Raw genomic sequence first — 26,090 nt, forward strand, 5'->3', positions numbered from 1 at the left:
GTTTTAAGTACAGGAGTATAAAACGGTAAATGACATTAATATGTTCTTGTGTTAAATTATAAAATCATTGTCTGGTGTGTTATAATGTCAGAATTAGTAGTTCTGATTAATTTTTCTAGGAGAGTCAAAACTATTGTGGCTCTTTACTGCCACCATCTGGCACATTCAACCACATTCACTCTGGTCAGGTTTGCACCTTTACCTTAACTTTTAATAGTAACAATAAAATCAATACAAAAAATAGCCTCTTAACTTCTGCTGTGATCATGATCAAACTTTCACACAACAAACCTGGTACGTTCGGATCATGTCCTGGCAATTCTTTCGGATCTGTTCCGTCTCCTCTTTGGCCTGAGCCAACTTGGATGTCGTTTCTCTCAGCTTGTCTTTTGTTTCCTGGACACAAACAAACATGAAGGTGCTTTTGTAGAGGGAAAAAAAATAAATTAATTAAAAAAAGCCTCTTATATCTCAGAGGGTTCAGGTTAAAACCTCAACACTGATTACTAATTTGCTTTTAGTTTTTCTAGTATTTTTGCAAAAGGAGAAACAACAGCCAGATCTGTATGGCCTTCAGCAACTCCTGAGCTTTTGCGCCCTCTTTTGTTTACTGTTGCTTATCTGCTTAAAAAATGAAACTATTCATTTGTTTTTTCAAAAACAGCTACAACGACAGCACCAATTTCCTTCCAGGGTCATTACAGTGCAATTCCTATTTCATTTCATCCCCAAATCACACATTTAATCATGTTATTTTACAGCCTGTTGAAAGAGAAGGTGATCATTTTTATGCTGAAGTAGATCCACAACTGGTCGGGTGGTTTTATATTATACAGGGTGGTATGTGTGACGTATAAAAACTGAAAACACACAAAAGAACATTAACATTTAGATGATAATTTAAACTTGAAATGCAAAATGGAATACTAATACCAACATCTGAGCACAAGAATCATAATGAATAAAAAACAGACAGCTTCACATGTATCTGAACACTGAAATGGTGTTAAGGCCACTGTGGATAGAAAATAGTTAACAAAAAATAATAATAAAAAAGGAAAAGTAAATTTCCACAAAAAAAATCTCCGAAAACAAAAAAAAACAAAGACACTTTCAGAGTTTGAAAAGTCTAAAAATTTGCTTAAAACTATTCAGAAATTTCTTGATTAATCTCAGAAACATTCTACGAAAAAACAAGTTTTAAAAGTAAAAAAATTCAACTTCTGAAACTCCAAGTTTTTTTTCTCAAAAATTCTCAAATTTTCAAACTCCAATGTTTCCTCTTTTTTTTTTTGGCAGTTATATTGAGTCCAGCATTGACTCAATATTTTCCCTCTTCTACAAAGGCCACAATACACCGTCGTAGAATACTGACACAAGCTTTGTTTTATTTTACCCAATTAGTGAAACATTTAAAAATTATAGATAGATGTAAATTTGACACCAAAAAACTTTAAACAAAAGACGGTATGGGGATCCTACTGTACTACAATTAAGAACAAAAGACCCAGTAGTGCCAACTTTGTTTTTGTAAAGATTGAACCCAGTCTTGCATTGGCAACAGAGAATGAGCCAGTTGCAGAAACAAACTTTATAACATTACCTTATGAGCATCTGCTTCACTCTTTAACTTGTTCTGGGCCCATCTGACTTTGATCAGATGAGAGTTGATCTCCTCTTTCAACTTTTCCCCTTCTCGTGTCAGCCGGCCGACCTCACCTTCCTGTGAATAAAGGAGCATACGAATGAGGCTTAATTAATGTACAGAATGACAAAACAATGCTAATGAAGGTAAAATGGCTGTTTGAGATCAAATATTCTGTTAAACCGATGCTATTTAAGAAATAAACAAGTCAGTAAAAACACTTTTGTCATTTATTTTCTGTCGTTAAATTGAAAACATGAATCTGAAACTTTGTCCTTTACAAGGTTAAGGGGTAAATAATGCAGATAAAGTTTCTACATATTTCAAATAGAAAGTATTTAAAATGTAATTGACCTTGGCGTCATACAGCTGCTGCAGCCGCCCTTTCTCCTGAGCCAGCTGGTTCCCGCGCAGCGCTTGGCGGTCCACCTCCTTCAGCGCTTCCCTCAGCCTCTTCTCTAAACTCTCCTTGTCCCGCCTCAGGTCCAGAGCCTCCTTCTCCCCCCGCACATATTTCATCACCATGGCCTCCTTCTCCTGCCGCGCCTCATCACACTTCTTGTTCACCTACATAGTACGGTCAAGTTAATATCCAAACTGTTTTTTTCTACAGGTGAGTTGCGATAAGTTAGAGCATAATCAAAACAAATTCATTTCAGAAGCTTATTTTTCAGATTTAATACACTTTCCAGATGTTTTTTTTAAATTACTTATGATAATTTGGCATACAGCTAATGAAAAGTCAGTTTCATTTGTATCTTTAATAGAGAAATGTTGTGCTACATCCTGAGCAATAACTGGGATGAACATCAACTTGACAGCTTCCACAAGAAAAGGTAAAGAAAAAGCAAGTCACTGTTACTACAACTGGCTGCTCACAGTGTGCTAAATTCAAGCATATTGACAAAGTTGAGTGAAAGGTAAAAGTGTGGTAGGAAAAGGTGCACAAACAACAGGAGTAAATGCTGCCTTGAGAGAACTGGTAACGTAAAGCCCATTCAGGAATTTAAGGGAAAATCACAACTAAGAATGCAGGTTATTGTTGAATGACTTCATCTAAAGTCGATTGAGCTTATCAATCAACCATCGATTAATTGATAAGCGGCCATTTTCTTTTAGTTTGACATAGCAAATGTCTGAGGTAATGCATAACCTTCATTTTGCTTTAAATATTCATGCTTTGAAAGAATGACATAAAACACAAAATATAAGGTAACATTTTAAAATAGTTAGTGAGAAATACAATATTTTTTATGCATGTCTCTAACAAGATAGGAAAATAACAGCTTAAACCACATTGTAGTAAAAGCAGTCATCATCATTATTCTACTTTAGTTTTGGGAATATAAAAATGTAGTTATCTCATAGCTTCAACAAATTAACATAAGCAAATGATCTGAGCCTCGGGGCGCCAACAGTCGACTATGACTGGGTCAGTGCTGAATGATACAAGCGAAGGCCCTGAGAGGGATTTGGAGCATAATGTAACGCGTACTGTTCAGTGGACGGTGAAATTAAAAATTATGAAGTGTGACAGAACTGTCAAGAGAACAGCAGCCAGCACGGCTTTAACCAGGTGAGCAGAATCAGGATAAAACACGTTCCGCCAGCAATATTTGTTTAGCAAGCGATTTAACCTACAGCAAGAGGAGTTTGGTGAGCCCTGACCTTGAACGTTCAGCTGCTAGTTTTGTGCAAACATTCATAAACGACGTGGCAGCAGAATTATTATTTTTGGGCCAACTGTGGCTAAAAATAGGTAATCTTTTTCCAACTTTAAAGCCATGCATGAAGCAGAGTCATGCCAAGAATGCAAAATAAGGGTTGGAAACCTGTTCTATCCTGTGAGTGGTCTCCCTATGCAGCTGCTGCAGAGCAGCCTTGGCCGATTGCTCCTGGTGGATCAGTTTCTCCCGCGACTCCTTCAGTTCTTTCAGAAGCTCCTCCACCCGCCCCTCCAGCTGCAAAAACAGGGAGAACACAGATTGAGCAACCCAAACCTGAGCCAACCGGCTCGGCAGGATTACAGCTGAATCAAAGGGCTGAAGGAAAATCAGGCTCACAGAGGAATGGAACCAACATTTTCTGTTACAGAAGGAATTTCCCAGAGAAGATTTACATCAAATTACACGGCACAGGAAAACTTTACTAAACATTACTTAAGGCTATGTTCAAGCTGCCGCCCAAAGTGACCCAATTACAATTTTTTGCCACATCAGATTTCTACTGCGTGGTCGTCCAAACTTCCAAATATATGAGACTTGTATGTGATCTAAAGTTTGAACTACAAAAGACCTAAAACTGTCCCGCATGCGGGGTAAAGAGCGCAATAACGTCACAGAGCGTGCTCTGGGTTTTGCCAACTGCCATTAACAGGAAAGTCAGTGTTTGCAGACATAAACATGGATGCTAACGGTGGAGAATAGTTTGTGATTTTGAAGTGGTTGTCTGACCGGAGCCAGTATTAACAACTTAATCCTCATTACAGTCCACCATGGTTGTTGTTTTTCTATCAAGGCGCAGAATAGTGACGTTTGTCGAGTATTAATGAGGTTCAGGACCTGGCCGTTCGGATTCAGCTCTCATTGGAAAAGATTGGATACGTATCGAATATCCAGGTGGCCTGGGTCGCATTTGAAAAAATTTTTTACTTGTATTGTTCAGACTGTCATGAAAAGATAAGATACAAGTCGCAATAAGAAAAAAAAAAGTCTGAATTGGGTCACTTTGGGTTGCAGTGTGAATCTTCAATATTGGAAAATAAAATTCTCCAATGTATACATCAGATAGGAAAGAACAAAAGGTGATTTAATCTGACAGTGTGGAGAGCTCATTGGAGAGCTGCGGTGACGGGTGCAGCTTAACAAGATTTAGCCGTTGGATTGTCTCCTAATTTGCACAACAGTCAGAGCAGGCTAAACTACTCAGGGTCTAAATAATAACAGTGAGTGATACTCACTTATCAAGGCGCAAATATTAACTGTTTGCAGTTAATATTTGGTCAAGAAATTCATTTTTTAAACAAAAAAGAAGTTAGTGGTTACATTTTTGATAAGTCACAATGCAAAATATTATAAAAAATAATGAAAATATAAACTAAAGTCTTTAGAACTATACAGCTGAGGTGACAGCTAAAATAATCAATACAACAAATATTGTATTGATATGAAGCTGCTGAGTTATACATTTCAGAAAGTGATATGTAGGACATGCATGAAGAAAGGAAAGACTGCAATCCTCTTTATCATAGATAAAACCAAAAACATATAGTCTACAAACTACTGTTAAAATAGAGTTTTTGTTTAAAAAAAATAAGAGACCAAAATAAATCTGTCAAGAACTTTATCCCACATTGTTGAACCACTTTATGATTGGGTAAACGCTTCACAGCAATTCAAATTAATCTGATAAGCCTTGATTAAAAGCCCAGATGTCCTAGAAAGAATTTTCAGACAAAAGTTTACAGAAAGATTAAAAGTAGCAGAATGATCATAAAGAAACTCAATTTTCACATAAAATTCCTTAGAAAGCCGAAGTTAAAGAGACAACTGCTTCTCCAGAAGAAAAGATTTTCAAAGTGACCTAGGAAAGGTTAAGATCGAAATCCAAAACGAAATCTGGGTGGTTTCCTCAAGAAAGTTGTGGAAAACCTGGCAGACTTTGAGAACTTTCCTTTAACAACGTTTCAGGTTACACGTGTGCACACCTCTGGAAACAGATAGCTGTGGTATTTATTTAAGGTAACCTTTGCTTCTAACAGGTTTGTTTGATTTTCCGTTAAATTATACAGATTAAATGCCACATTAAAGATGGAAAAGGTCTCAGAGATTCATCGTGGTCTCATTTATTTCATCCTGACACAGATGAGGAGATTTAAGGTTAAAGGTTACAGTGTTAGAAATGTTGCAATGCCAGAAGAGAAAAAGAGGAAGCAAGAAAAAGTGATTTTAGAGCAACTGGCACTGCCGCTCCAGCTTCACAAAAACATCACCGTCACGTGATTTTCTAACGTTCCCCTAATCAACAATGCCATTCATAAATGACAGCTTGTTAAAACAGAAACAAAGTCGACAGAAAGTTCTCCTGAAGGATTTCCCAGAGATATGAATATTTTTTGGTAAACAAAAATAAAAAAATAAAAAAAAAAATCAGGTAAGAAGAGGATTTCTTCTTCACAAACGCATGATAATATGACATCCACCTTCTACAGGAAGGACAACTACTGCAAAATCTCACTTCAACAAATCCAAAAAAGAAAAGAAAATACCTTTTTAATGGAGCTCATGTGTTGCTTTTCTGTTTCTGCTCTCTTCTTCAACTCTTCCTTCATGTTGTCTTTTTCCGAGCAGATACCCAGGATCAGTTCTTGATGTCTCTTGTTCTCCTCAAGCAACCTAAGCAAAAAGGTTCAAAAAATAGACGTCAAACCCTTGAAGTCCTTCAGGAATTTAGGTGCATTACATCTTTGCAGGGTAAACAGGGTTTCTACAAATGTCAGGAAGTCAAATTTAAGACTTTTTAAGACTCTTTGTGTCACCTTGGATAAAATTTAAGACTGAAAAGTTGGATGATTCTGCTGTATTACAATCATACATAGCATAAGCTGAATTTTCTGAGGTCTGTTTGTGGCTCTTGGCAGCGGCTTTACGCTTCTCACACTGCATATGGCTCTTTACAGCTTTAACTGTTGTGCCAAACTTAAGTTGTTGTTTATTTCTTTAGCCTTGTAAGAGTTTGGAAACAGACGAGCCAGTTACAAAAACAAACATTGTTCAACCAACTAGCAATAAATTTGCATTTAACCATAATCAAGTCAAAGAAAAAGCTAGGTAGCAAGGATATATTAACAGCTGATTACCAGGAGGTTGAACCAACTTGAGTCAAAATGCAATGAAGATGTCTGTGAGCGACTCCAACTTTTACCAAACAGACAAGTCCCATAAGAATTTTTATTTTTTACATATGTAGAGTAACTAGTCCTGCCACAACAAAATGTAAAACTTTAAGGTTATGTGTATGACATTTACCTTTGAATAGCCTTCTCCTGTTGAGTGTACTTGTACTGCACACACTTCTCAAAGACGTCCATGCAGCCCTCCTGGTCTGCTGGGAGTCCATTGACAGGGGAGCTCTCTTTCCCTTTCCCTCTGCTTTCGCTTTCAGACAACCCACAAGCTAAAAGCTCCGACTCCAGCTCATCCAGCAGCGACTCTTGCGACAACGAGCGCTGGATCTGGGAAATAAGCTTTCGGCTGCAGTCGGTGTCGAAAGGGCTCGACGAGGATTGTAAGGGGATGGAGACGTTGGCGGTGGTCTGCGGGCTCGAGGCCGGTGAGAAGCTGAGCGTGTCAGAGCTCGGAGTGGATGGTCCGTTAGAGATCCCAGAGGTAGAGGAGTCTGTAGGGGAGTTTTTGGAAGTGCTTTGGACAGAAGAGGGTGAAGGACTGCTGTCATCAGCGGGTGACTCCAATGGTGGCTCGTTGTCATGCTGAGCTGTTGCATCAAAAGTCAATAAGGTCTCTGTTGTCCCTTCGATAACAGGAGGACTTTCTGCTACATCCTGACTGGCAGCAGCAGCCTCATTTGAAAGACTAAGTGGAAGTCTATCAGTTTCACTAGAAACTTTCCCAGCATCACCTTCATCATCAGCAGCTGTCTCTCTCACATCATGATGGTGCTGACTGCTTATCTGAGCTCCTTCTTCAGTCTTGATTAATCCACTCTCCAGCTGGTTCTCACTTTTCACCTGATTGCAAGTCTTCACAGCATGATCACTGTTCTCAAAGATTAATTCCTCCTCTTCGACATTTGACGTACTACGATGACACTCGTCTCCAGAGCGTATTTCCTCTGTTGCTAATTTATCATGTGATCCTTCCATTTTCAGCGCAGCTGTAGTCAGAGCCAGATGTTTCATGCTCCGCTTACGGATCAAATCTGGCAACGAGGAAAACAAAAACAGGAAAGTAAAAAATAAATAAAAAACTTTCAGTATTTTGTCAGCAGGGAACTAAAAGTTCCTGGAAGTTATCGGTGTGGCATTCCTGTGCCATTTGCATCCTGGTCTGCACTTCATGTGCTTAGATCATCGATTAGCAAAGAAAAAACTTAAGGAATGTTCACAGACAGACTCGGGAATCACCAAAGAGGCGTGTTGTTGGCCACGCCAATGACAAGATTATTTTTGCTGTAAGGAGTGTGACTGCAAACGTCACACAACTGATAGTTAGTCAAGATTATCATATCTATAGAGCTTCATTCAAAACCAAATAAAAAAATCTTTAGAGATGGAAGCGTAAGCAAAAATCAGTAGCATTTACCATAATTTTTCTACTTTTTGGAAGTATTAATAATGGTCTCAAAGCATAAGAATGATAGAGTACAACACCTGCTAATACTGAAGCAGTATATATGACAGTGTAATGGAACAAGATGTGTCACAATGAACTGTTTACAGTTTTAAACGTCTTGTATTTTTCTGTTTATGTCGCATCTATTTTTCCATTAGTTGCCCTAGTACTTTAGGTTCTCATTTTTACACTGATCATCTGGATACTTTTCTTTTTTAAGTCGAATGATCTCAAGCTTTACTGTTTGTTAGGTTATTTTGTTTGAAACTAAATACATGAGCTTAAGGTGAATGGATGCAGCAGAAAATCAAAACAAAAGGGAACAAATGGGAAGGGAGTGTCTTCAAAATCGAATATGGCTGCCTTGCACACAACACCTAACAGCTAGCCGTAGTAAAAACGTATATGTATCTAACTTGCACTTTTAATTACCTCATTAAAATCATTTTGACTGTAGTATACAACCTCCTTCAGTGAATCTGGTGCTATGGTATTAAAAGGACCAGGATGCTGCGAGTAAAGTGAAACATTTCGGTCATATTTTAAGGAGTGATTTGTGTTATGATGATCATGATTTGCAAGTTGTACATGCAAGGTGATATTTTTGCACGTAAATTTAATATGTTCAAGTGGCCATTTTTCCAGCCTATTCTTCTTTTGTTGTTTTCTTTTTTTTTTTAAACACAGCTCACTTGTGGCACAACTACAGTAACGTGGTAATAAAGAAACTACACATTTAAAATCCTCCAAAATCTTCCAAGACGGAGATATCTAGAACTTAAATATTGTCATGATGACCAGTGTTCCTACTTTTTATGCCTTATTGGAGAAACTACATGAATAAATGTAGTAATTTAATAGCTAAAGCTTTGTCGACAAGGAATACCTCAAATTTTAAAACAATAGAACGACTGTTTCCATGCTTTATGACAGTTGTATTTATTCTCCTATTGTGTGGTTTTTATTTTATATTAAATGGACTAAATTTGTCTTGAATAAAGCTTTTCAGAAGAGTGTAAAATTGTTATAAATATAACATCATTACCTCTTCAATACTCTGCAGATGAAGTGCAAGGAGTGAAATAATTTTTTTTAATCTATTCTCAACCCAAGTAAGCGCATTCAGATTAATGTAAACATTTCCAAGCACAATACCATTTCTTATTATATTTGATAAACCTTTTTAAAAGCATAAAGAAAAGAAAATTGTATGCTATGAACAAAAACAAACAAAAAAAAAACAATAATGGAAATAGAAAACAGGTGACATGCAAAGAGGTCTATGCTAAATTTGTAAAAAAAAAAAAAAAAAAAAGTAAAAAATTAAATGTCTTCATCTCAGTCTGAATTATTAAATGTTCATCCAACACTGAAAGGGGCTGAGTCAGCATTTACTGTGTTACTAATCAATGGGATGATTCAGAGTGAGTAGGAAACTTATTAACCTTAATTCAACTTCACATTTTTATTCAGCAATACGATCATTTTACTGCTATACTTGCTTTTAAGGAATCCACACCTTCCCCGCAGCATTAACCCATCTTCTTGTATCGACTTAGATGTTCTTTCATAAAAATACGGGTTCTAAACAACAACAAACCAAGCTTTAAGCTCTCCCCTTAACTTTACATATGTGATGTCATATTGTGTCATTCGCACTGTTTTCTCTGCTTCCATTAAGGGAAAGGTTTAGCTAGCATATGTACAAGGATGCTCCTCTGACAGGTGTCATGACAAACATCGGAGTTATTAACATTGTGAATGTATTATTTCATTCTTAAATTAAACATTTTAGAGTACAGTAAATCGGTGTACAACAACAAGCAGCAGATCGATTAGTTTCTTTTAAAATAGTGATTGGCGTTTTATTTACATTCTGGTGCATTTGACGTTAGCAGTACAAGTCCCTCTGGCTTGCTAGCATGCTAGCCTTGTTAGCTAAGACATGGCATCAGGGCTTACTGTCGGGCTACAAAACGAGTTAAAACAGCAAATGCTATAATAAAACACTATAAAACAATAATGTATGATTATTACCAAGCTCTAAGTTGGCATATTTTAATGTTAAAAGCCCGTTGATGTTTCATCTAGTTAGCTATGCTAACCCAGACAACACATACGTTAACTGAGGCTAACGGCTAGCGTATAACACCGACACAGAATGAAGCTAAATATAGATAGTTATACCCACCAGGTGCCAACGAATCATCGTGTATGTCCGTGCAATGACGGCCACAGCTCCCTGTTTATCCAGCTGATCGCCCAACTACTCAATGCTATGACACATCAACAAATATGGCCACAGCAGGAGAAGGAGAAGGATAGAAACCAATGAATGCCAAGTGACAAATGACGTCAATCTGATGTTAACACAATCAACAGGTACACCTGCAGGTCTGCCCGGTATTTTCGAGTAAATTCACACCAGGTAAATGTAGGTGAACCGCATTACAGCTGTGGCCAAAGGTTTGTAGGTTTGCAGAAAGTTGCTTTGTTTTGTTTTTGAGGGTACCTGGCTTTGATCTAGGTTATAATGATTAAATGCAACTGACCTAATCACAAAGTCTCCGTTGCATTGAAGCAGTTTGACCTTCAATAATCATTTGATACTCTCATTCTTACTTCAGGGGATAATGTGGATGTGAACAGCTGATATTATTCTATTGTTCAGATTACATTTGAAGAGCAGAGTGGTTGTTTTACAAAGGAGTGGAGCCTAAAACTCATTCATCATTAGTCAGCCATGGTTACGGAAACATGAGCTGTCATCGTTGATTTGCATGGAAAAGGCTTCAAAGGCAACGACCGTTCTGCATGTCAGGTTTCACCCAAATCAAGAACTTCAATGAAAGAGGTTGAGTTTCTTTGAAAAAGAAAAAAAAAAAAAAAAAAAAGAAACAAACTTCAGGGTGCCTACGGAAAAGAAAACAAGTAGGATTATCTTCTGAAGAGGACTAAATTACTGGATGACACCACCAGGACTGGAATGCAAAAGGATGGAATAACTGTATGTTTTTCTTTTCTGAAGAAGTATGTTCAAACTGTTGAAGAAATTTGGAAAAAAAATACTTTCTGTAGAAGAAAATGTGACTAAAATTTGTAAGATTGTTCTTTTAATGTTTTCAATGTGTTTATCACTGTGTCTCTTATGGCATCTGTTAGATTTTCCCCATTGAGGACCGTTTCATTGTATTCTATTGAACTCTAAAACAAATTTTTAATTAGTTATATAACACAATATTCCTCAACGTTGATAAATACATACAAAAATCCTAATCTATTACAAAACAAAGGAAAAAAATAAACGAAAAACAATTCCTGAGGAAATTTGTTCACGTACGTTCGCAGTAATAGTTTTACTTTTGACCTTTTGCTGACGTCATTACGCAAGTGCAGTACTTTTTTCTTCTAAAGCAGCACGTGAACGCAGGTTGGTCATTAAATATTAAACTTTAAATGTGCAAATACTTTATCTTATTGTTGAAGTAGTGGTTTTTAAATAAGTTTTATGTAGAAAGTTTTGTTCCTTCATACCAAAGAACTTTTGTAAGGTAATTTTAGCTTTCAGCGGTATTTGTTGGTTTTAAAGCTACCTTGAGTTAGCTGGCTAGGAACACATGATAAAAAACGTGGCAAAATATGTTGCGTACATTTCATTGTCTAATAAAGAAAGTATCTAAATCTAAATTATTTTGTAGTTAAGGTCGTAGATATGAAACCGACTCTTCTTTCAACCCCTGTTCGACCTAACCGACCGCTGAGGAAACCTTCGTCCAGTCCGGGCTTGCCTTCATCAACTCCGGCAAGATTCCCCAGCATGACCGCCGCTCCGCCCGTACGCCCCGCTGGAAATGGTAAATCCCCCGATAACAGTGTAACCTAGTTAGTTTCTCCCTCCTATGAATTCCACACTACAACCACGTAATAAATACTAAATAAAAAAGTTTTTGTTAAATTATATTTCTTCCAGGTCCCGCCAGTTTTCCAGAAAACACAGTCACCAGTTCAACAGTATGTACCGTGCTTTTCATTGCATTGTTCAATACCAGCAAAATGCGGGATGAATGCTATTTGTGTTCCACATTAAAAACTACTCAAAAGTAAATTTTAGCAATTAGCTTAAAGCATTAAAAACCGTTTACAAGACCACTCTTAGCCATTTGATTTGTGATGCCCAAGCCCTGACCCCCTCCTTTTTATTTATTTTAATTAATACAATATAGGATATTGTATTAATACAGTCAGGAACTGTACTTGGAATCTGCAAGTACCTAGTTGTGCCACAGGGATTGCATCAATGTTTGGGTTGTGTAGCTTTTAATGATTAAGAATAATAATTTACTATTGAAAAATGGTCTGTTTCTATTTATATTCAAATAAAATTATTTTCTTATCAAGTTCAAACTTAAAATATTCTATAAAATCTCCTGTACATACCTCAGTTTATTTTTTGAAGTAAAATAAGGGGGAAAAACATTCTAAAAAGTGAAACTAAAAAATTACTTTCAAAAAACTTTTAACTTATTGCCTCATTGATTCACAAATTTAGTGCAGCTCTCAGATGAGTTTCCCATTTCTGATAACTGTGCAGTTGTTATTGTTCTATTAATTTTTTTTTTGTGAAGAATGAAAACTAAACGTCTTTAGAAACCTTTGGAATAAAATGAAGCTTGTATTTGTCCTGGCCACCAAATTGAATTTCATTCAGTGTTTGCCGGTTTCTATCTTTAGCTTAGTTTGTTGATGATCATTGTGAAATGGGGAATTAGAAATCCAAATCTTGTGCATTTTGTCTCAGTAGTACACCTAATCTCCCTAACCTAACTGCCATTTTCCTGTCAGTGTTTTATTGAAATTAAACTTTTATTTCAATGCAACTTTTCCCTCTACACTTCTAGTTGGCAGGATTGGTTCCCCCAGCTCTTACTGTGTATTTCTGCAACTTCTGTGGTCAGCAAGGTAACATTAGAATTAAAAAAGTCGGTTGGAATCTTGTTACCCAACAAACTCTGTATTTACACAGAACTCTAATCGGGTTAGTGCAGACGTTTGAATATGCATTTCAGTAAAATCATATTTCCTGGTGTCCAACAGGAAATTTCCGCTGTAAGCGCTGCAAGAAAATGCCTTATTGCTCCACAGTGTGTCAGACGGAGGACTGGAAGGAACACAGACACATCTGCAAACCTGTTGAGCCAGAGCCGGCAAGGTAGGTTCAGTCACCATTTGGGCTGGATGATAAATTGATTTTTATCAATTAATCGATTATTTATTTTTTAATTGGGGTTTTATTTTTCACCAATGCACTGCTATGGTTTCCATAGTTCAGATTCAGAGTGATGTCAGCCCACCCAAAGCCTATCATCTTGTTTGACAAGCATGTTTTATAGCTTCTATTTATTTTGTCTTTGAATTCCAATTGACTCTGACAAAGTATAAGAATCAGACTAAGTTTTATTTATTTTTTAAATGAGATTAATGTTCTATTGTTACAAGAAGACAGTCGTAGTGAAACAAGAATAATCATATGGAAAAACGTTGAAATAATACAAGAATAAAGTGTTCAGATTACCAGGATAAAGTTCTAATATTAGGAGAATTAACACAAAAATAAAAATAATTATCCAAGCTTTTTCTTAATTAGAATTAATTTTCTCATAATTTTAAGATGTCCCTCTAGTAAAATTTTATGTTTATTCTGCCAATATCAAGACTATGTTCTCGTAATTAAACAAAAATTCTTGTATCTTAACTCTAATACTTCATCATACAAGTCACAAACATAAAAGCCACTTTTTAAAAATATTGTCCTTTGTTTATAATTTCTTTTTAAGAAAAGAAAGCGAGAAAAATCAATTAAAATCAGATGTGGTATGGAAAATGTCTTATCCACATTGCCCAGCCCAGATTGCTTGTGTTTCCTAACTTCTGGATTAATTTATAATTCTGTTTTTCTTAATCTGAAGAGAGCAACCCAAGGAAAGCGTGGCTTTACCAGGGACTGGCCACAGGGAAAACCTCATAGAAATGAAGGTAATTCACTAAAGACTTAGAAATTTGACATTTCAACTATAAAATAAAACTTGAAATAATATACTTCTATATTTATTTGGTTACTGAAGGCTAGTGAATCATCCAGCTACAAGAAGGTCTACTTAAAAGATTTACATGCTTCTAAAATCACCAGTGGGATAGACATTCAGGTAAAACTAAAACTCTGCTTGCATTTTGCTTTTGAGCATGAATTGGTCTACTGCATAGTGCAAGAGTCTCTTTCACTTTTTTCTTTCAGGCCACTGTTGTTGAATTCTGCAGCCCTGACAAGTTTTTCATCCTTCCCCAAGACCCAGAGGTCCTGGAAGCTCTACAAATAATAAGCACAGAGCTTCAGAAAACCTGCAGCAGCTCCTCAGGAACAGCTTACGTTCCCTGTGATGGAGAAGTCTGCACAGTTCAGTTTTCTGTTGACAAGGTGAGAAGAGTTTCCCCAATGCAATTAGGAGAGATAATATCTTTTGCAAGTTTTTTACCCAATAATCTTGTTTTTGCTTCTCCTTAGAATTGGTACAGAGGGTTGGTCCAGACTGTAGCTGCTGACAAAAAGACAGCTAGTATCCTTTACATTGACTTTGGCAATGAAGAGAACGTCCTGATTGAAAGGATCCTACCCCTCCCTGCTAATATTCAACATTTTTGCCCATGTGTGAGTGTCTAGGTGTTATTTCTTGGTTAGCACTACTGGCAGCTAATTTTCAATTTCAAAACCTCCAACTTGTTTGTATGCTACACTAATTCCCCAGTAAAACTAAAAATGCAAAATTTGCAGTTAATGTCTAGATATTTTTGGAAATTGTGTGCTGGGCTAAGATGTTATTAAAACTGACCAAACCCGTTTTTGAAAACTAGATAAAAAGAACAGAGAATTGTGGAAATTGGAAGTTTAAGAAGTGTGCATATGTCATGCAGCAGCTGTCTCTATGATAGTAGCACTATGCCTTCTGTTATTCACCACAGGCAATGGAGTGCAGGATTGCAGGTGTGGTGCCGGTGGTAAACAAATGGTCCGACGAATGTTGCATTACCGTCAGACAGATGCTCACTGGTAAGGCTGTCACTGTGAAGCTGTTGGAAGCGACGGAGAAAGAAGGTGTCCACTCTGTGGATATCGTGCTGTCAATGAGTGGGTGTCACAGATGCGAATCTAATGCGAGTTTCATATTTCCAGAAGTTAAAATCCTTTAATGAAACTCTCTTCTTGTGTATTTAAGGACTGATGCTGAGCTCATTCCTAATCAAGAATGGATTTGGACAAAAAGAAACCACCAGTGTGCCTCCAACTGAGCAAGACATAAGTATGCTAGCTGCATATCTATTTCAATTTGCATCATTTTGCGATTGTCAAGAAGAGTTACAGGATCTGTTTTCCTTAAGTTGCCATGTTGAGCGCATCATTTGAAAATTACAAGCGCCTCTCTGACGGGAAGGATGACAATGAATGGGCTCAACCACCGAAGCCGCTCACACAGGCAGTAGGAGACCAGTTCTTGGTTGTGCTTACACACTTCGTGTCACCCAGTGATCTTGTAGTGCAGAAGGTGGAGAACGCAGGTGAATCGCATTTCATCTGTGTAATGAAAGCCGAACCTCTGCAGCCAGTGTTGCTCGATCCAACTAAAATATTGGTTTGCAGAACTTATCCGGGATTTGCAGCTGAAGCTGAGAGATCACTGCGCTCAGATTTCCACCCTGCAGAACTTCAGACCTGCTCCTGGAACAGTTTGTTGTGCCCAGTTCTCAGGTGAGGCCTGTCTGACCTTTAGCATCACAGGAACAAGAGATGCCAAGTTTATGTGTATTGTACATTTCAGCAACAAGGCAGGTCAAATGTGCAACAAGGCACATTTGCTGCTTTGAGCAAAATATCACTTTTTTTTTTTACATTCACTTAAGTCTTATTATGTAAAAGTTATTTCAGGTCCCTCTTTATTAAACATTTCCTAGACTTCAGATGTTGCCCTTCTATTTGTTCAACCAGGAGGACATAGTTCTTGTTTTATTGGATTTATGACAAAATGAAATAAAAATAAAATTTTGTCAAATGCCATCATCAAAATAACCAATCAAATACGCACCAGATAGGTTTATCAGTTGATCAGTCCACATTGTACTATTACAACAGGATTTCTACCTCATTTTAGAAAAAGTCTTATGTTTTGGCCATGTTTCAGTTTTTAGAAGTTTGTTCCAGATTGATATCTCGCAATCTGATGAGTGTAGAGAATGTTTACATAGTAAACTGGAGAAATAAAACCAAATCAAGATGTGGGATGCTATAAGGTTACAACTCAAGAGGGTGCTGAAATTGAATCGAAAGGTTCTTCAGCAAAGTTTTAGTTTAAGGGTTTTAACACTTTTACAATCAGGTTTTTACATTTTTTATGTTTTTCACTTACCTGATTTCAGTACATTTTTACAGGATATAAAAAAATGTATAGAAAAAAGACGTGAAAGGATTAATTCTAGCCGGTGATTATGGCTTAAAAATAAGAAAAATATTCATACCAGGTTTGATTTCAGTTTTTAAAATGTATTTTCTTGCATTCCTTACTAAAGTAAGAAATCTTTAGCTTTGGCCCTAGTATTTTGTTGTAGAGTTGATCTGAATTAGATTGAAGTTGCAGATCATGCTTGTCAAACAAGATGGCGGCCCTGACATCACTCTGAACTATGGACACCCAAGGAGTGCATTGGTGGAAAAAAGAATCAGATTTTTAAAAAATGAAATAATAAAAACCGAAAATGTTAATTGATTTATCCTACTCTTTTTTTTTTTTGACATACGAGTTAATGATTGTGTACCAGGATGAGATTTACTGTAATACTATATTAAAGATGCATCATTGTGTTCTGTTTTCACACTGGAGATCTATAATGAATGTTTGTTTAAAGTGAAATGTAAACATGTAAATGCTCCTTTGAATTTTCTGAGACTTCCTCCTTTTCCAGAGGACAAGCAGTGGTACAGGGCAACAGTCCTGGCTTATCCATCAGAGGAACGAGTGTGTGTCGCCTACCTCGATTTTGGCAATTCTGAGGAGGTCGATTTAAGCCAGTTGCTCCCGATTACCCCTGCACTCCTGACCGTCCCGATGCAGGCTATCCCATGTGCTCTAGCAGGTATGGTCAGAGCATTTTAATTGACATTTGATTACATTTTATTCTGATACCAATAATCCTGGCTTTTCTTTAAGGAGTGCAACCTGTTGGGGAGAACTGGTCGAGGGATTGCATTTTGTCGCTGCAGTGTCAGCTGTCAAACAGATTTCTTCGACTGAAGATCCATGGAGTGCAGGAGGGAAAGACGTTGGTGTCCATGGTAGATGAGGCCAGTGACCCTCAGGTTGATTTCGCTGACCTCCTGATTACTGCGTGCTACGCCACACCTGCTTCCGACTCTGCCTCTGCTAACCTTCCGGCTGAGGAGACGACTGCACCTGCAGAGACAAGTGGTGGGCAAAGAAATTACTTTAAACTGTTCTTACTTCAGGGTTTGAATGGATGCTTGAAATCCCTGAAAATGCTTGAAGGATTTTTAAAGGTTTGAAAAGTGCTTCATATCCAAACTGTTCAGTTTGGTTATAAAATGCAATTGAATGTTGATTAAAAGCCTAAAATAGGAAAACATCATTTACAGTTCAAACCAGATATTTTTCCAAAAAAAAACAAAATTATCAACTCAAGTTTCTCACTATCCTAAGTTAAATCAGACTAAACTTTTATTGGTTTAGGTTAGATAGAATTAAAATAATTGTTTCTATTTGCTAAGTGACAGAAAACTTTAGATTTTGTTTGTAATTTGTTTTGTATATTGTTTTAGCATTTAATTTGAGCAAGATCATTTGTCTTAAACACGATTTCTTTATTTACTTATTAATTACTATTATTCCTAATGGCTCAGTGACTTATTGATCTGTGCAATTGAAATAAAGGTGGTCTTATGTTTTATGTTATTAAAATTGGGGGATTTTTTTGTTAAATTAGTGTTTTGTTCTGAGAGAGACATTTCAAAACATAAAATGTTGCATTTTTACTTACCTCGTCTCTGCTGTAGAATAACAGCAAAAATGTTGAATAATACTGAATTAAACACTTTTTTAGTTCCTTTGTTTTGTGGTGCGTTTTAAAACGTGCATTGAATATTCTTTAAAAGTGCTTGAATTGTATTGAGAAAACGGAAAAAAAAACCTTTTAGTTTTGAGCAATGCTTTGTTTTATTTATGCATTACATGCAGCAAACTGGTGATGCTGCATGTGTTATTTAACTAATAATTTCCTAATTTGATTGTAATATTTACAGTCTTTTAGAGCAGATGACTCCTGTATCTGTGATAATTCTGTCTGAAATCTCCTCAGTGCCTCCTGCCGTGCCTGAACCTCTGGTTTGGACCTCTGCTGAGCTTCCATCTGATGGCCAGACGGTGACACTGTTCACCAGCATCGTGGAGAGCCCTGGAAAGTTCTACTGCCGCCTCGCTAATCCAACAGGTGGAGCTTCTTTACAGGGCCGACAATACTGATAAATAAAAAAAATAAGTCTGATTCTGACTGAAAAAGCCTCTGAACAAAGTTTGCATTTCTACAAGTTGAAGCCGGGTGTCTTCTGGCATTGAAACGATTTGTTTTTCAGAGTTGAAGAAGTTCCTGGAGCTGGAGGCTCAGTTGAAGCAGCACTGTGAGGGGGAAGCTTCTCCTTACTTTCCCAAAGTGGGAGAGCCGTGCTGTGCACCATTTCCTGGTGAGAATGTCTTTATACAACCAGAACAGGATTGAAATATTGTCACCTTTGTGAAATAACAGCCTGAGTCATTCTTTTCCAAAATAGTAAAAAGAAAAATCTCTCCTTTTTTAATGCCAAAAGATGATTTAGGCAACAACAACAAAACGAAACGCTTGATGATGTTGCTTTCCATTATCTAAAATATTTGGTCAAATATTAGACAGAATTGTGCTGGAAGCTTGTTGACTACTTGTCGAGGTGTTCCTGGCCACATATACACATATTATATTTCATAATTTAGTATCTGTGTTCAGTAGAGGGGAAAACTCAGCTGATTCAAATTTGCACCTCAAGTTCAAGTTAAACTAAATTACTAAAATCCAAATATTTCCATTAATGACTATATAAAATCTTTTACCCATATGTGGGGATGCCATTGATTTTATTGATTTTTATTTAAAAAGAGAAAGTTGTGAATCATCTTTGCACCTTTAACTTGCTTTCCAGTACAAATATTTTTTTGTTTCACTGTTTTCTGATGTGAGTTTTTTCATTTCCACAAAGGCAGCGGATCTTGGTGCCGAGCTTTGGTGAACGGGCGGTCCGATGACAACGTTGACGTATATTTAGTGGATTACGGTCACAGCATGACGACTAAAAACAGCCACCTTCGATCCATCACACCTAAACTCCTGACACTCCCTTTCCAGGCTGTTTGCTGCTGGCTTGCAGGTAAAAACAATAACAACCAGCAGACTATCTCAGAGTTTACATGTGATAAATGAGCATGTTTTTTCCAAATAGATATTTACTAATGCCTTCAGTGAATTAAAAATACAGTTTTAGTCTTTAACTTAAATAGGGGTTTCTCAATTTATTTCAGGCTGAGGACCAATTAACCCATTTAACAAACATATTGAACCTGAAATGAAACTATTGGTGTCTTAACTGATAAGAAGTGGTGCTTTTTTGTAAATTTGACAAAAACCATGAACAAGTCGAGGCCCTTTTGATTGTAGATTGTTCATTTTCCAATGATATCACACACATAGAAATAAATGCTGTGTGCAATAGCATCATTTAAGGCTATTTGTAATTTAGAAGCACAAAAAAAGAAACAAATATGCTCTTCTGCACCATTAAATATAAAATTATCTACCCATTTCTATCAGTTGTATTTATTTGACAATTAAATCACTTTTTAATTGAATAAAAATGGCATTAGCTGTTATCAGCAAGCAAAGTCATAAAAAAAGCAGTTGTCACTAACTGAGACCTGTTCACGGCTTAGAGCCGTTCAAAAAAGTCGAGTCGCTCATGAAGGACATCAATACTCTCAGCAGGTTTGACTTCCTCCAGTCATAAGTAGACATCTTGTTTTCTTTCCATGATTTTTTCAGCTTTTCTTTTGAGTGACTTGGTTTTAAGCCATTTATCCATTATTTTTATACACAAACGTTTGGTAAGCTAGCTGTATGCGTCCCACTTTGAGCTCAAGTCACAGCAAATTAACCGTTGATTACATGCAGTACCTTAAGGACCACTAGGGGGTGCCAGTGAACCACCAGTTTCAGACAGATTGACTTAAATGATTGCTGTTATCCTAAAATCAAGATTTTTAAGTGATGTGCATTTTTTTCTTTGAATAGATTTCTTATTTTAGCTTGATGGGAGCATGCATGCTATATTTCTGGATTTGTGTGGATTCAGGTGTGGATCCTGTTGGGTCAGAGTGGAGCAGCGAAGCCCTGCTCTGGTTCCAGAACCTGCTGGACGGGGAGCAGCTCAGCGCCCGGGTCCTCTCCATCACGGGGCAGGGCTACGGCCTGGAGGTCATTAGCAGAGGTCAGAACATCGCAGCGGCTCTCATTGCTGAGCAGATGGCCAAAGCGATCGGGGAACCTGTCGGAGCGAAGCATGAACAGGTAGAATCCACGACGACGAAAGAAAATGGTGGGAATGAACAAGAGGACAGCGTTGAAGTGGCAGGTGGAATTCAAACAGCTGTGGCATCAGAAGGTAAGATAAAATGCTGAGCGTTTATTTCTTTTTCCTCCAGATTGTGTTTCTAACATACTGTATTTGGTTCCAGTTGCAGGTTTCCCAGTTGACTGGAAGACAGAGGAGCTTCCTCTGAATGAGAGCTTTCAGCCATACATCGCAGGAGTCATTAGTCCTTCTCTCTTTTACGTCCTCAGCCCTACGCAAAGTGAGAACATCCACTCTGTTGCTAAAAACAGGAACTTTATTAAATGGATTGTTGTTTTTTTGTAACTATTTCTTCTTTGTAGTCGACCAGAAAAAGCTCCAGGAGGTGATGATGGAAGTGGCCGTCTACTGCAGCGTCTACCAGGGCACTTTATCCACAGGGATGAAGAGCACACCGTCTGCCGGGGCTGCATGTTGCGCTCAGTTTTCTGGTAAAGATGGTGGCGAATCAGTTTCAACCTAATGTTTGTTGTCTATATTTGCGAAAAAGCAATATGGATGGCTTGCAAAACTCAACTGTAGGCGTAAAACTACAGACAGATCACTAACAATACAGTAGAATAGAACAGAATAGGACTGGACAATAAATCAGTAATGTACAGCTCTGGAAAATGATCGGTTTCTCTGATTTTACTTTTGATAGGTATATGTTTGAGTAAAAAAATTTTTATATTCTATGAAATGGAATAAAAATGTCCGAACATTAATTACAGAATTAATTCTGTAATTCTGTTGTAATTTCCTGTTTCTGAAATTTCAAGCAAAAATTTTGTATTTATTTACAAAAAAACAGAAATGGTCAAAATAAAAAGATGCAGTGCTTCCAGACCTCAAATAATGCAAAGAAAACAAGTTCATATTCATTTAGAAAGAACAATAATAATGTTTCATCTCAGGAAGAGTTCAGAAATCAATATTTGGCGAAAAAACCATGAGGTTTTCAGTGGGGTTCAGTGCAGTGGTCTCTCAACGGAGTGGAGTGAAAACTGTAGATAAGAGGAAAGATCACACCACCAGTCTGTAGATATTTAAAACAAAAAACTAGTCAATTATTGACACTGACTGATATGAAACGCTTATATCGTGAAATCTTTTTCAGCCCTGTTGTCAGGCCCTAGAGCAGAAATATCCATTATTGTTCCTCATTGCAGAAATTCAGATGTACCAGCAGCAAAAATAGGGGGAATGGAAGCTTCTAGATTCACACAATGTAAAATAATTAAAAGAGAATGTACAGTAAAAGGAAGGAAAGACGGTTCAAGTATTAGCTGAGTAGAATATTTTAAAAATGTACAAACTGTGCTTCCATGTTTAATATAATTTAGTCGACTCCTCCAACACCAAATGTTTAAAACTGACCTGATGGGGATCAGTGCTGGGTTTGCATCAGGAACACATTCTCCTATTTTTCCACACCTTTTCTGTTCTTTTTCAAGACTCCACCTGCAGTGGTTGCTTTTGCAAACCTAAGCTGCTAATTCCACGTCTCCGAGTAGATATAATTACACATTAGTGTGTATGTAGTGGCTGTAGTAACTGCTTTAAACACAGCATACAGTTCGAAACTGGTTTAGCATACATTCCACAGCCAGCTAACAACGGGGTGTGTTTCAGGAGATTTTTGGTCTTTATCTGTTGGAACTGGGGCAGGAAGACACTAAACAGTGATGGCAAAAAGCAACAACTCTGTAATTCTGTTGTAATTTTAAGATTTGCAAACCTAGAATATGTTGGGGTTTTTTTAATCCCAGGTGATAAAAACTGGTACCGTGCTGTGATCTTGGAAGTTGGTGAGAATGAGCTGAGCGTCATCTACGCCGACTATGGGAACACTGAGAAGGTCCCATCCTCCCAGATCCTGCCCATCCCTCCCCACCTGCTGCAGCTCCCTTTCCAGATTATTCGCTGCACCCTCGCTGGTAAGGCTCAAGTTCTCCTGAATATTTCTAACCTTAATCTAAGTCACATGTGTCAAACTCAAGGTCTGTGGTTTTTATGTGGCCCTCTAGATTCTAGACTAAACACTAAGTGTGCTTAAATATGTTATCAATCAAATTAATGCAGTTTTATCTGTTTACTGCCAAATTCTATCAATCAGTCCCTCCAGTTTCTTTAGAATAATCATGGAAATTTACGCAAAATCAACAAATCCCAGCTCTTTTCTGAACTAATAATTGGGAGTTTATTGCAGATTTTTCTCAAAAGTTGACAAAAACTTTACTGGTACTGAACAGCTGCCTCTGTCTTAATTGATGTCAGATTACAGTCCATGATCTGTACGGCCAGTGATAAAAAGTAAAATTTACCGTCAGAAATAAGGGGAAATATTTCCTAATTACAACCACAAACACTTTTTATTATAAAAAAATATCACAAAATCCTGGAGGGACTGAAAAGATGTTCAATAATATTATTTATTATTGATGTTCTTGATTTGGCCCAAAACGAAAATGAGTTTGACATCCCTGATCTAAGTAAATTCACTCTAGTAACTGTTAGGTGTCCTGCATTAAAAGGTGGAGAAAACTTTCCAGAAGAGTGGCCAGAAGAAGTGCTGCAGGCGTGTCGAGCTGAGCTGGTGAATGGCGTCCTAGCCAAAGTCCAGTCCTTTGATGGATCTGCTAATGCTCTGTCTCTCACTCTGCCTGCTGAGAGAGATGGAGTTCAGCTGACCTCTCTGGTTCTGGATAAGCTGAATGCTTTCAACAAGACCAACCCAGACACCAACCAGAAGCTTGACGACGCTCCAGGTGTTCCTGACGGCCCCCAGTCCAAACTTGTCCCCGAGGTCCAGTTAGAGCTGGAACATAAACCAGCACCAGTTGAGAGCACTGGGTCTACGAAGCCGGCTGAGCTGACGATTGTTTCTGGAGAACCAGCCTGCGGTAGGCGGAGATAGAAGATCAGAAATTAATTTTAAGGAGCAGATCACTTACCGCCAGTGAGATTTTTTGTGTTCTGTTAATTTTAAAACCCAAAATTCAGTTTCCATGAAAATTAAAACTAGTTCTGTCAACGTTAACACATGAAATTAATCTAAAAGTTTTCCTGTGTTAATATTGCACGAGGCAGATTAGTCGCATGACCTATTTTGGCCTAAAATCCTCTCTACCCTGGAAGGTTGCTTGGTCTTATTCTGCGATCAACAGTGAAAAGATGAACAGGAAGAGTTAGACTGCTGTTCTCACATAAACGGAAACTTTTGTTTGGTTTTTTTTCTTACTGTAAACCATAATTAATTTAGAGATAAATCAGTGTAATAAGAGTCACTTCTTGAATATAAGTGAATATATAAGAGTTGTGAATTTTATAATCAGATTATTTTCCCTTTCAGAAGAATCAGTGAAGAAGATTATTGACCAAATGGAGCCGCCCTATCAAAATCATTTGAGTGGTTCTGGTATGTGAACATTAAAAAAAAATCTAAGTTAACACATTGTTTCATCTTCTATAAAAATATACATTTCCTTCTTACTTCTAGATCATAAAGTCTATGGTTGCTGCTGTCAGAGCCTCAAAAAACAGGTAAGATTAAATCTTTTGGTAATAAAATAAAACAAATATTGTTTTTTATTTTGTTAAATGATTATTTTATTATTAAATTAATACCAGCCGAAAAATGTATGTTTAATCCTTTGCTTACTATTAACAGATCAGTAATCTGGAGCAGGTGATGCAGCTGCAGCTTGCTCTCATCAAGCAGTTGGTTGGACAGATTAAATAAGATTATACATAACTTGTTCATCTTTTTTTATTTTAATCTCTCTATAATTAATGGTGCAGGATAGTCCTGGTTTTTATATTGTTTTTTTTTTTTTTACTTGAAGTTTTGTTTGTTTCTGGTTTTAAAATCTCAGGATGCACCAGATAGCTTTACACTTGTGTGAAAATCAAAAACCAAAGGCATGTTCAGCCTCAGTTCTCATTAAGTGCCCACCTCCCTGCTTAAGCAAGTTGTGCTGCCGTCTATTTTCACCTGCACACATAGGGAGTTCAGCCGATTTGCATTATGTTTGAGTTTATCTGAAAGGTTATGAGAATAAAATGTTTTCATTCTATAGACGGGTCAAATGTTTTCCTTTTCTTTTGCTATAGAACAATGAACAATAAAATGTTCTAAAAATAAAGTTCTACATGCAGATTCCCTCCTTGTTTTTCTCTTTATTTGCCTTTTTAGTCGCTGTATTAAAAAAAATTGATCTGTACTAGATTGCTGATGGATATTAGGAAATTGTGAAGATAATAAAGAACATGGAAGAGCTTTGTGAAGTGGACGAGGGCAAACAGGAATGATTGGTCAAAATTCTTAGGTGTTGTGGTCAGTTTGGTAATCCCACCCATCCACTACCAGCAACATGGAACCTATAACAACATGCTGCTAGAAACTGATCAGAAGCTACGAAATATTGTTTAAAAAAAAAGGATAAACTAGATTTAAGTTTTTGTTTTTAAGGTGTATCTCCACCACAGAATAACGGCTTTTCTTTTCATGTCATTTTTAGTTTTTGATTTTAATAAATTAAAAGCAAAACAATTACAAGAAACGAAAATATAAATATTAATAAAATGAAAGGCAGCAGAAAGAAGAAAAAAATCATATGATTGTATTCTGTGGTACGAAACCACAGCTTCACAAACATCTCTATCCCCTTAAAATAACAAGTTTGACTTGGATGTTAGAATGTAATATGGTTTTGTGAGATACAAATAAACAGTAAAATGTTAAAGTCAACCAAATTATAGGATTTCAATTGATAAAATATTTTATGGGTGACTGGTGAATTATAATTTAAAATGTGATTTAGACACTTTTCTAGAATCTTAAGATTGTGATAAATGTTTTTTTGTTTAACCATAAACCATGGCTAAAGATAATTTGCATTACGTCAAAATTAAGTTGTTGCAGAGAGCTGATGCTGGTACTATACTTTCATCATTTCAGTCAATTCAAGAAATAAAATGTCACTTAGCAGTCTGCAGACTTTACCACTGAACTGGTAAAACATGGAAGATTTGTACAAGCTGAATAGAAGAAATAAAAAAGACTTGAACCAGATAAGTGTGAAAGATTATTGTATTTTTGGACACAAACACACATGCTGAACCTCTTTTTAATGTCAGAATCTGTAAATTTGATCAAAAATCCCTATTTTAATGTATGCTAATACCATTCAGTCAGTGCCAGTGTTGTACCTCTTGTGATGTCAACACAAAAAACTCAGGGGAGGGTTGGCCTATTAAGCTTTGTATTTGTACTATAGAAAATCATACTTCTATGTCTGAATGTGTTTTTTATGGTCAGATTAGATTTGCTAATGGAAAAAGTTAC

At 36.9% G+C, this 26,090-nt stretch overlaps 2 protein-coding genes across 5 annotated transcripts in view; one reads left to right on the forward strand and one right to left on the reverse strand.

The window, feature by feature from the left end:
- Positions 1-10,355, reverse strand: part of ccdc186 (coiled-coil domain-containing protein 186) — a 30,938-nt gene extending 20,583 nt beyond the window's left edge. Inside the window, exons 1-7 of one of the 2 annotated variants that reach the window (XM_044102086.1) lie at positions 10,187-10,355; positions 6,673-7,582; positions 5,913-6,039; positions 3,478-3,606; positions 2,000-2,212; positions 1,604-1,723; positions 292-396 (exon numbers count right to left, since the gene is read on the reverse strand). In XM_044102086.1, the coding sequence (XP_043958021.1) occupies positions 292-396; positions 1,604-1,723; positions 2,000-2,212; positions 3,478-3,606; positions 5,913-6,039; positions 6,673-7,562 (1,584 nt within the window). In that variant the 5' untranslated portion in view covers positions 7,563-7,582; positions 10,187-10,355. The remainder of the gene's footprint in view (positions 1-291; positions 397-1,603; positions 1,724-1,999; positions 2,213-3,477; positions 3,607-5,912; positions 6,040-6,672; positions 7,583-10,186) is intronic. The other variant, XM_044102087.1, reaches the window with a different exon arrangement.
- Positions 10,356-10,457: 102 nt separating this feature from the next.
- On the forward strand, positions 10,458-24,905 carry tdrd1 (tudor domain containing 1). Of its 3 annotated transcripts, none has more exons than XM_044102083.1 (26): positions 10,458-11,002; positions 11,694-11,849; positions 11,966-12,006; positions 12,894-12,954; positions 13,090-13,204; positions 13,962-14,028; positions 14,118-14,198; positions 14,288-14,467; positions 14,555-14,698; positions 15,010-15,175; positions 15,264-15,347; positions 15,427-15,603; positions 15,686-15,793; positions 17,002-17,172; positions 17,247-17,504; positions 18,409-18,540; positions 18,683-18,790; positions 19,337-19,504; positions 20,483-20,791; positions 20,865-20,981; positions 21,064-21,192; positions 22,513-22,680; positions 23,278-23,646; positions 24,096-24,161; positions 24,243-24,286; positions 24,414-24,905. In XM_044102083.1, the coding sequence occupies exons 2-26, from the start codon at positions 11,708-11,710 to the stop codon at positions 24,483-24,485; spliced, it is 3,477 nt and encodes a 1,158-aa protein (XP_043958018.1). In that variant the 5' UTR covers positions 10,458-11,002; positions 11,694-11,707; the 3' UTR covers positions 24,486-24,905. The 3 variants fall into 3 exon arrangements, with proteins under 3 accessions (XP_043958018.1, XP_043958017.1, XP_043958019.1); XM_044102082.1 differs by lacking the exon at positions 10,458-11,002 and adding an exon at positions 11,336-11,425; XM_044102084.1 differs by lacking the exon at positions 10,458-11,002 and adding an exon at positions 11,448-11,546.
- Positions 24,906-26,090: the final 1,185 nt, after the last annotated feature.

Source organism: Gambusia affinis, linkage group LG20 (genome assembly GCF_019740435.1).
Source record: "Gambusia affinis linkage group LG20, SWU_Gaff_1.0, whole genome shotgun sequence".
Taxonomy (NCBI): Eukaryota; Metazoa; Chordata; class Actinopteri; order Cyprinodontiformes; family Poeciliidae; genus Gambusia; species Gambusia affinis.

Excerpts from the sequence above, each read along its gene's own strand:
- tdrd1 (XM_044102083.1), top strand. The coding sequence starts at position 11,708 with ATGAAACCGACTCTTCTTTCAACCCCTGTTCGACCTAACCGACCGCTG. Across the intron at positions 13,205-13,961 it reads GTTGAGCCAGAGCCGGCAAG|AGAGCAACCCAAGGAAAGCG; the intron begins GTAGGTTCAGTC and ends CTTAATCTGAAG. Across the intron at positions 14,468-14,554 it reads TTCAGTTTTCTGTTGACAAG|AATTGGTACAGAGGGTTGGT; the intron begins GTGAGAAGAGTT and ends GCTTCTCCTTAG.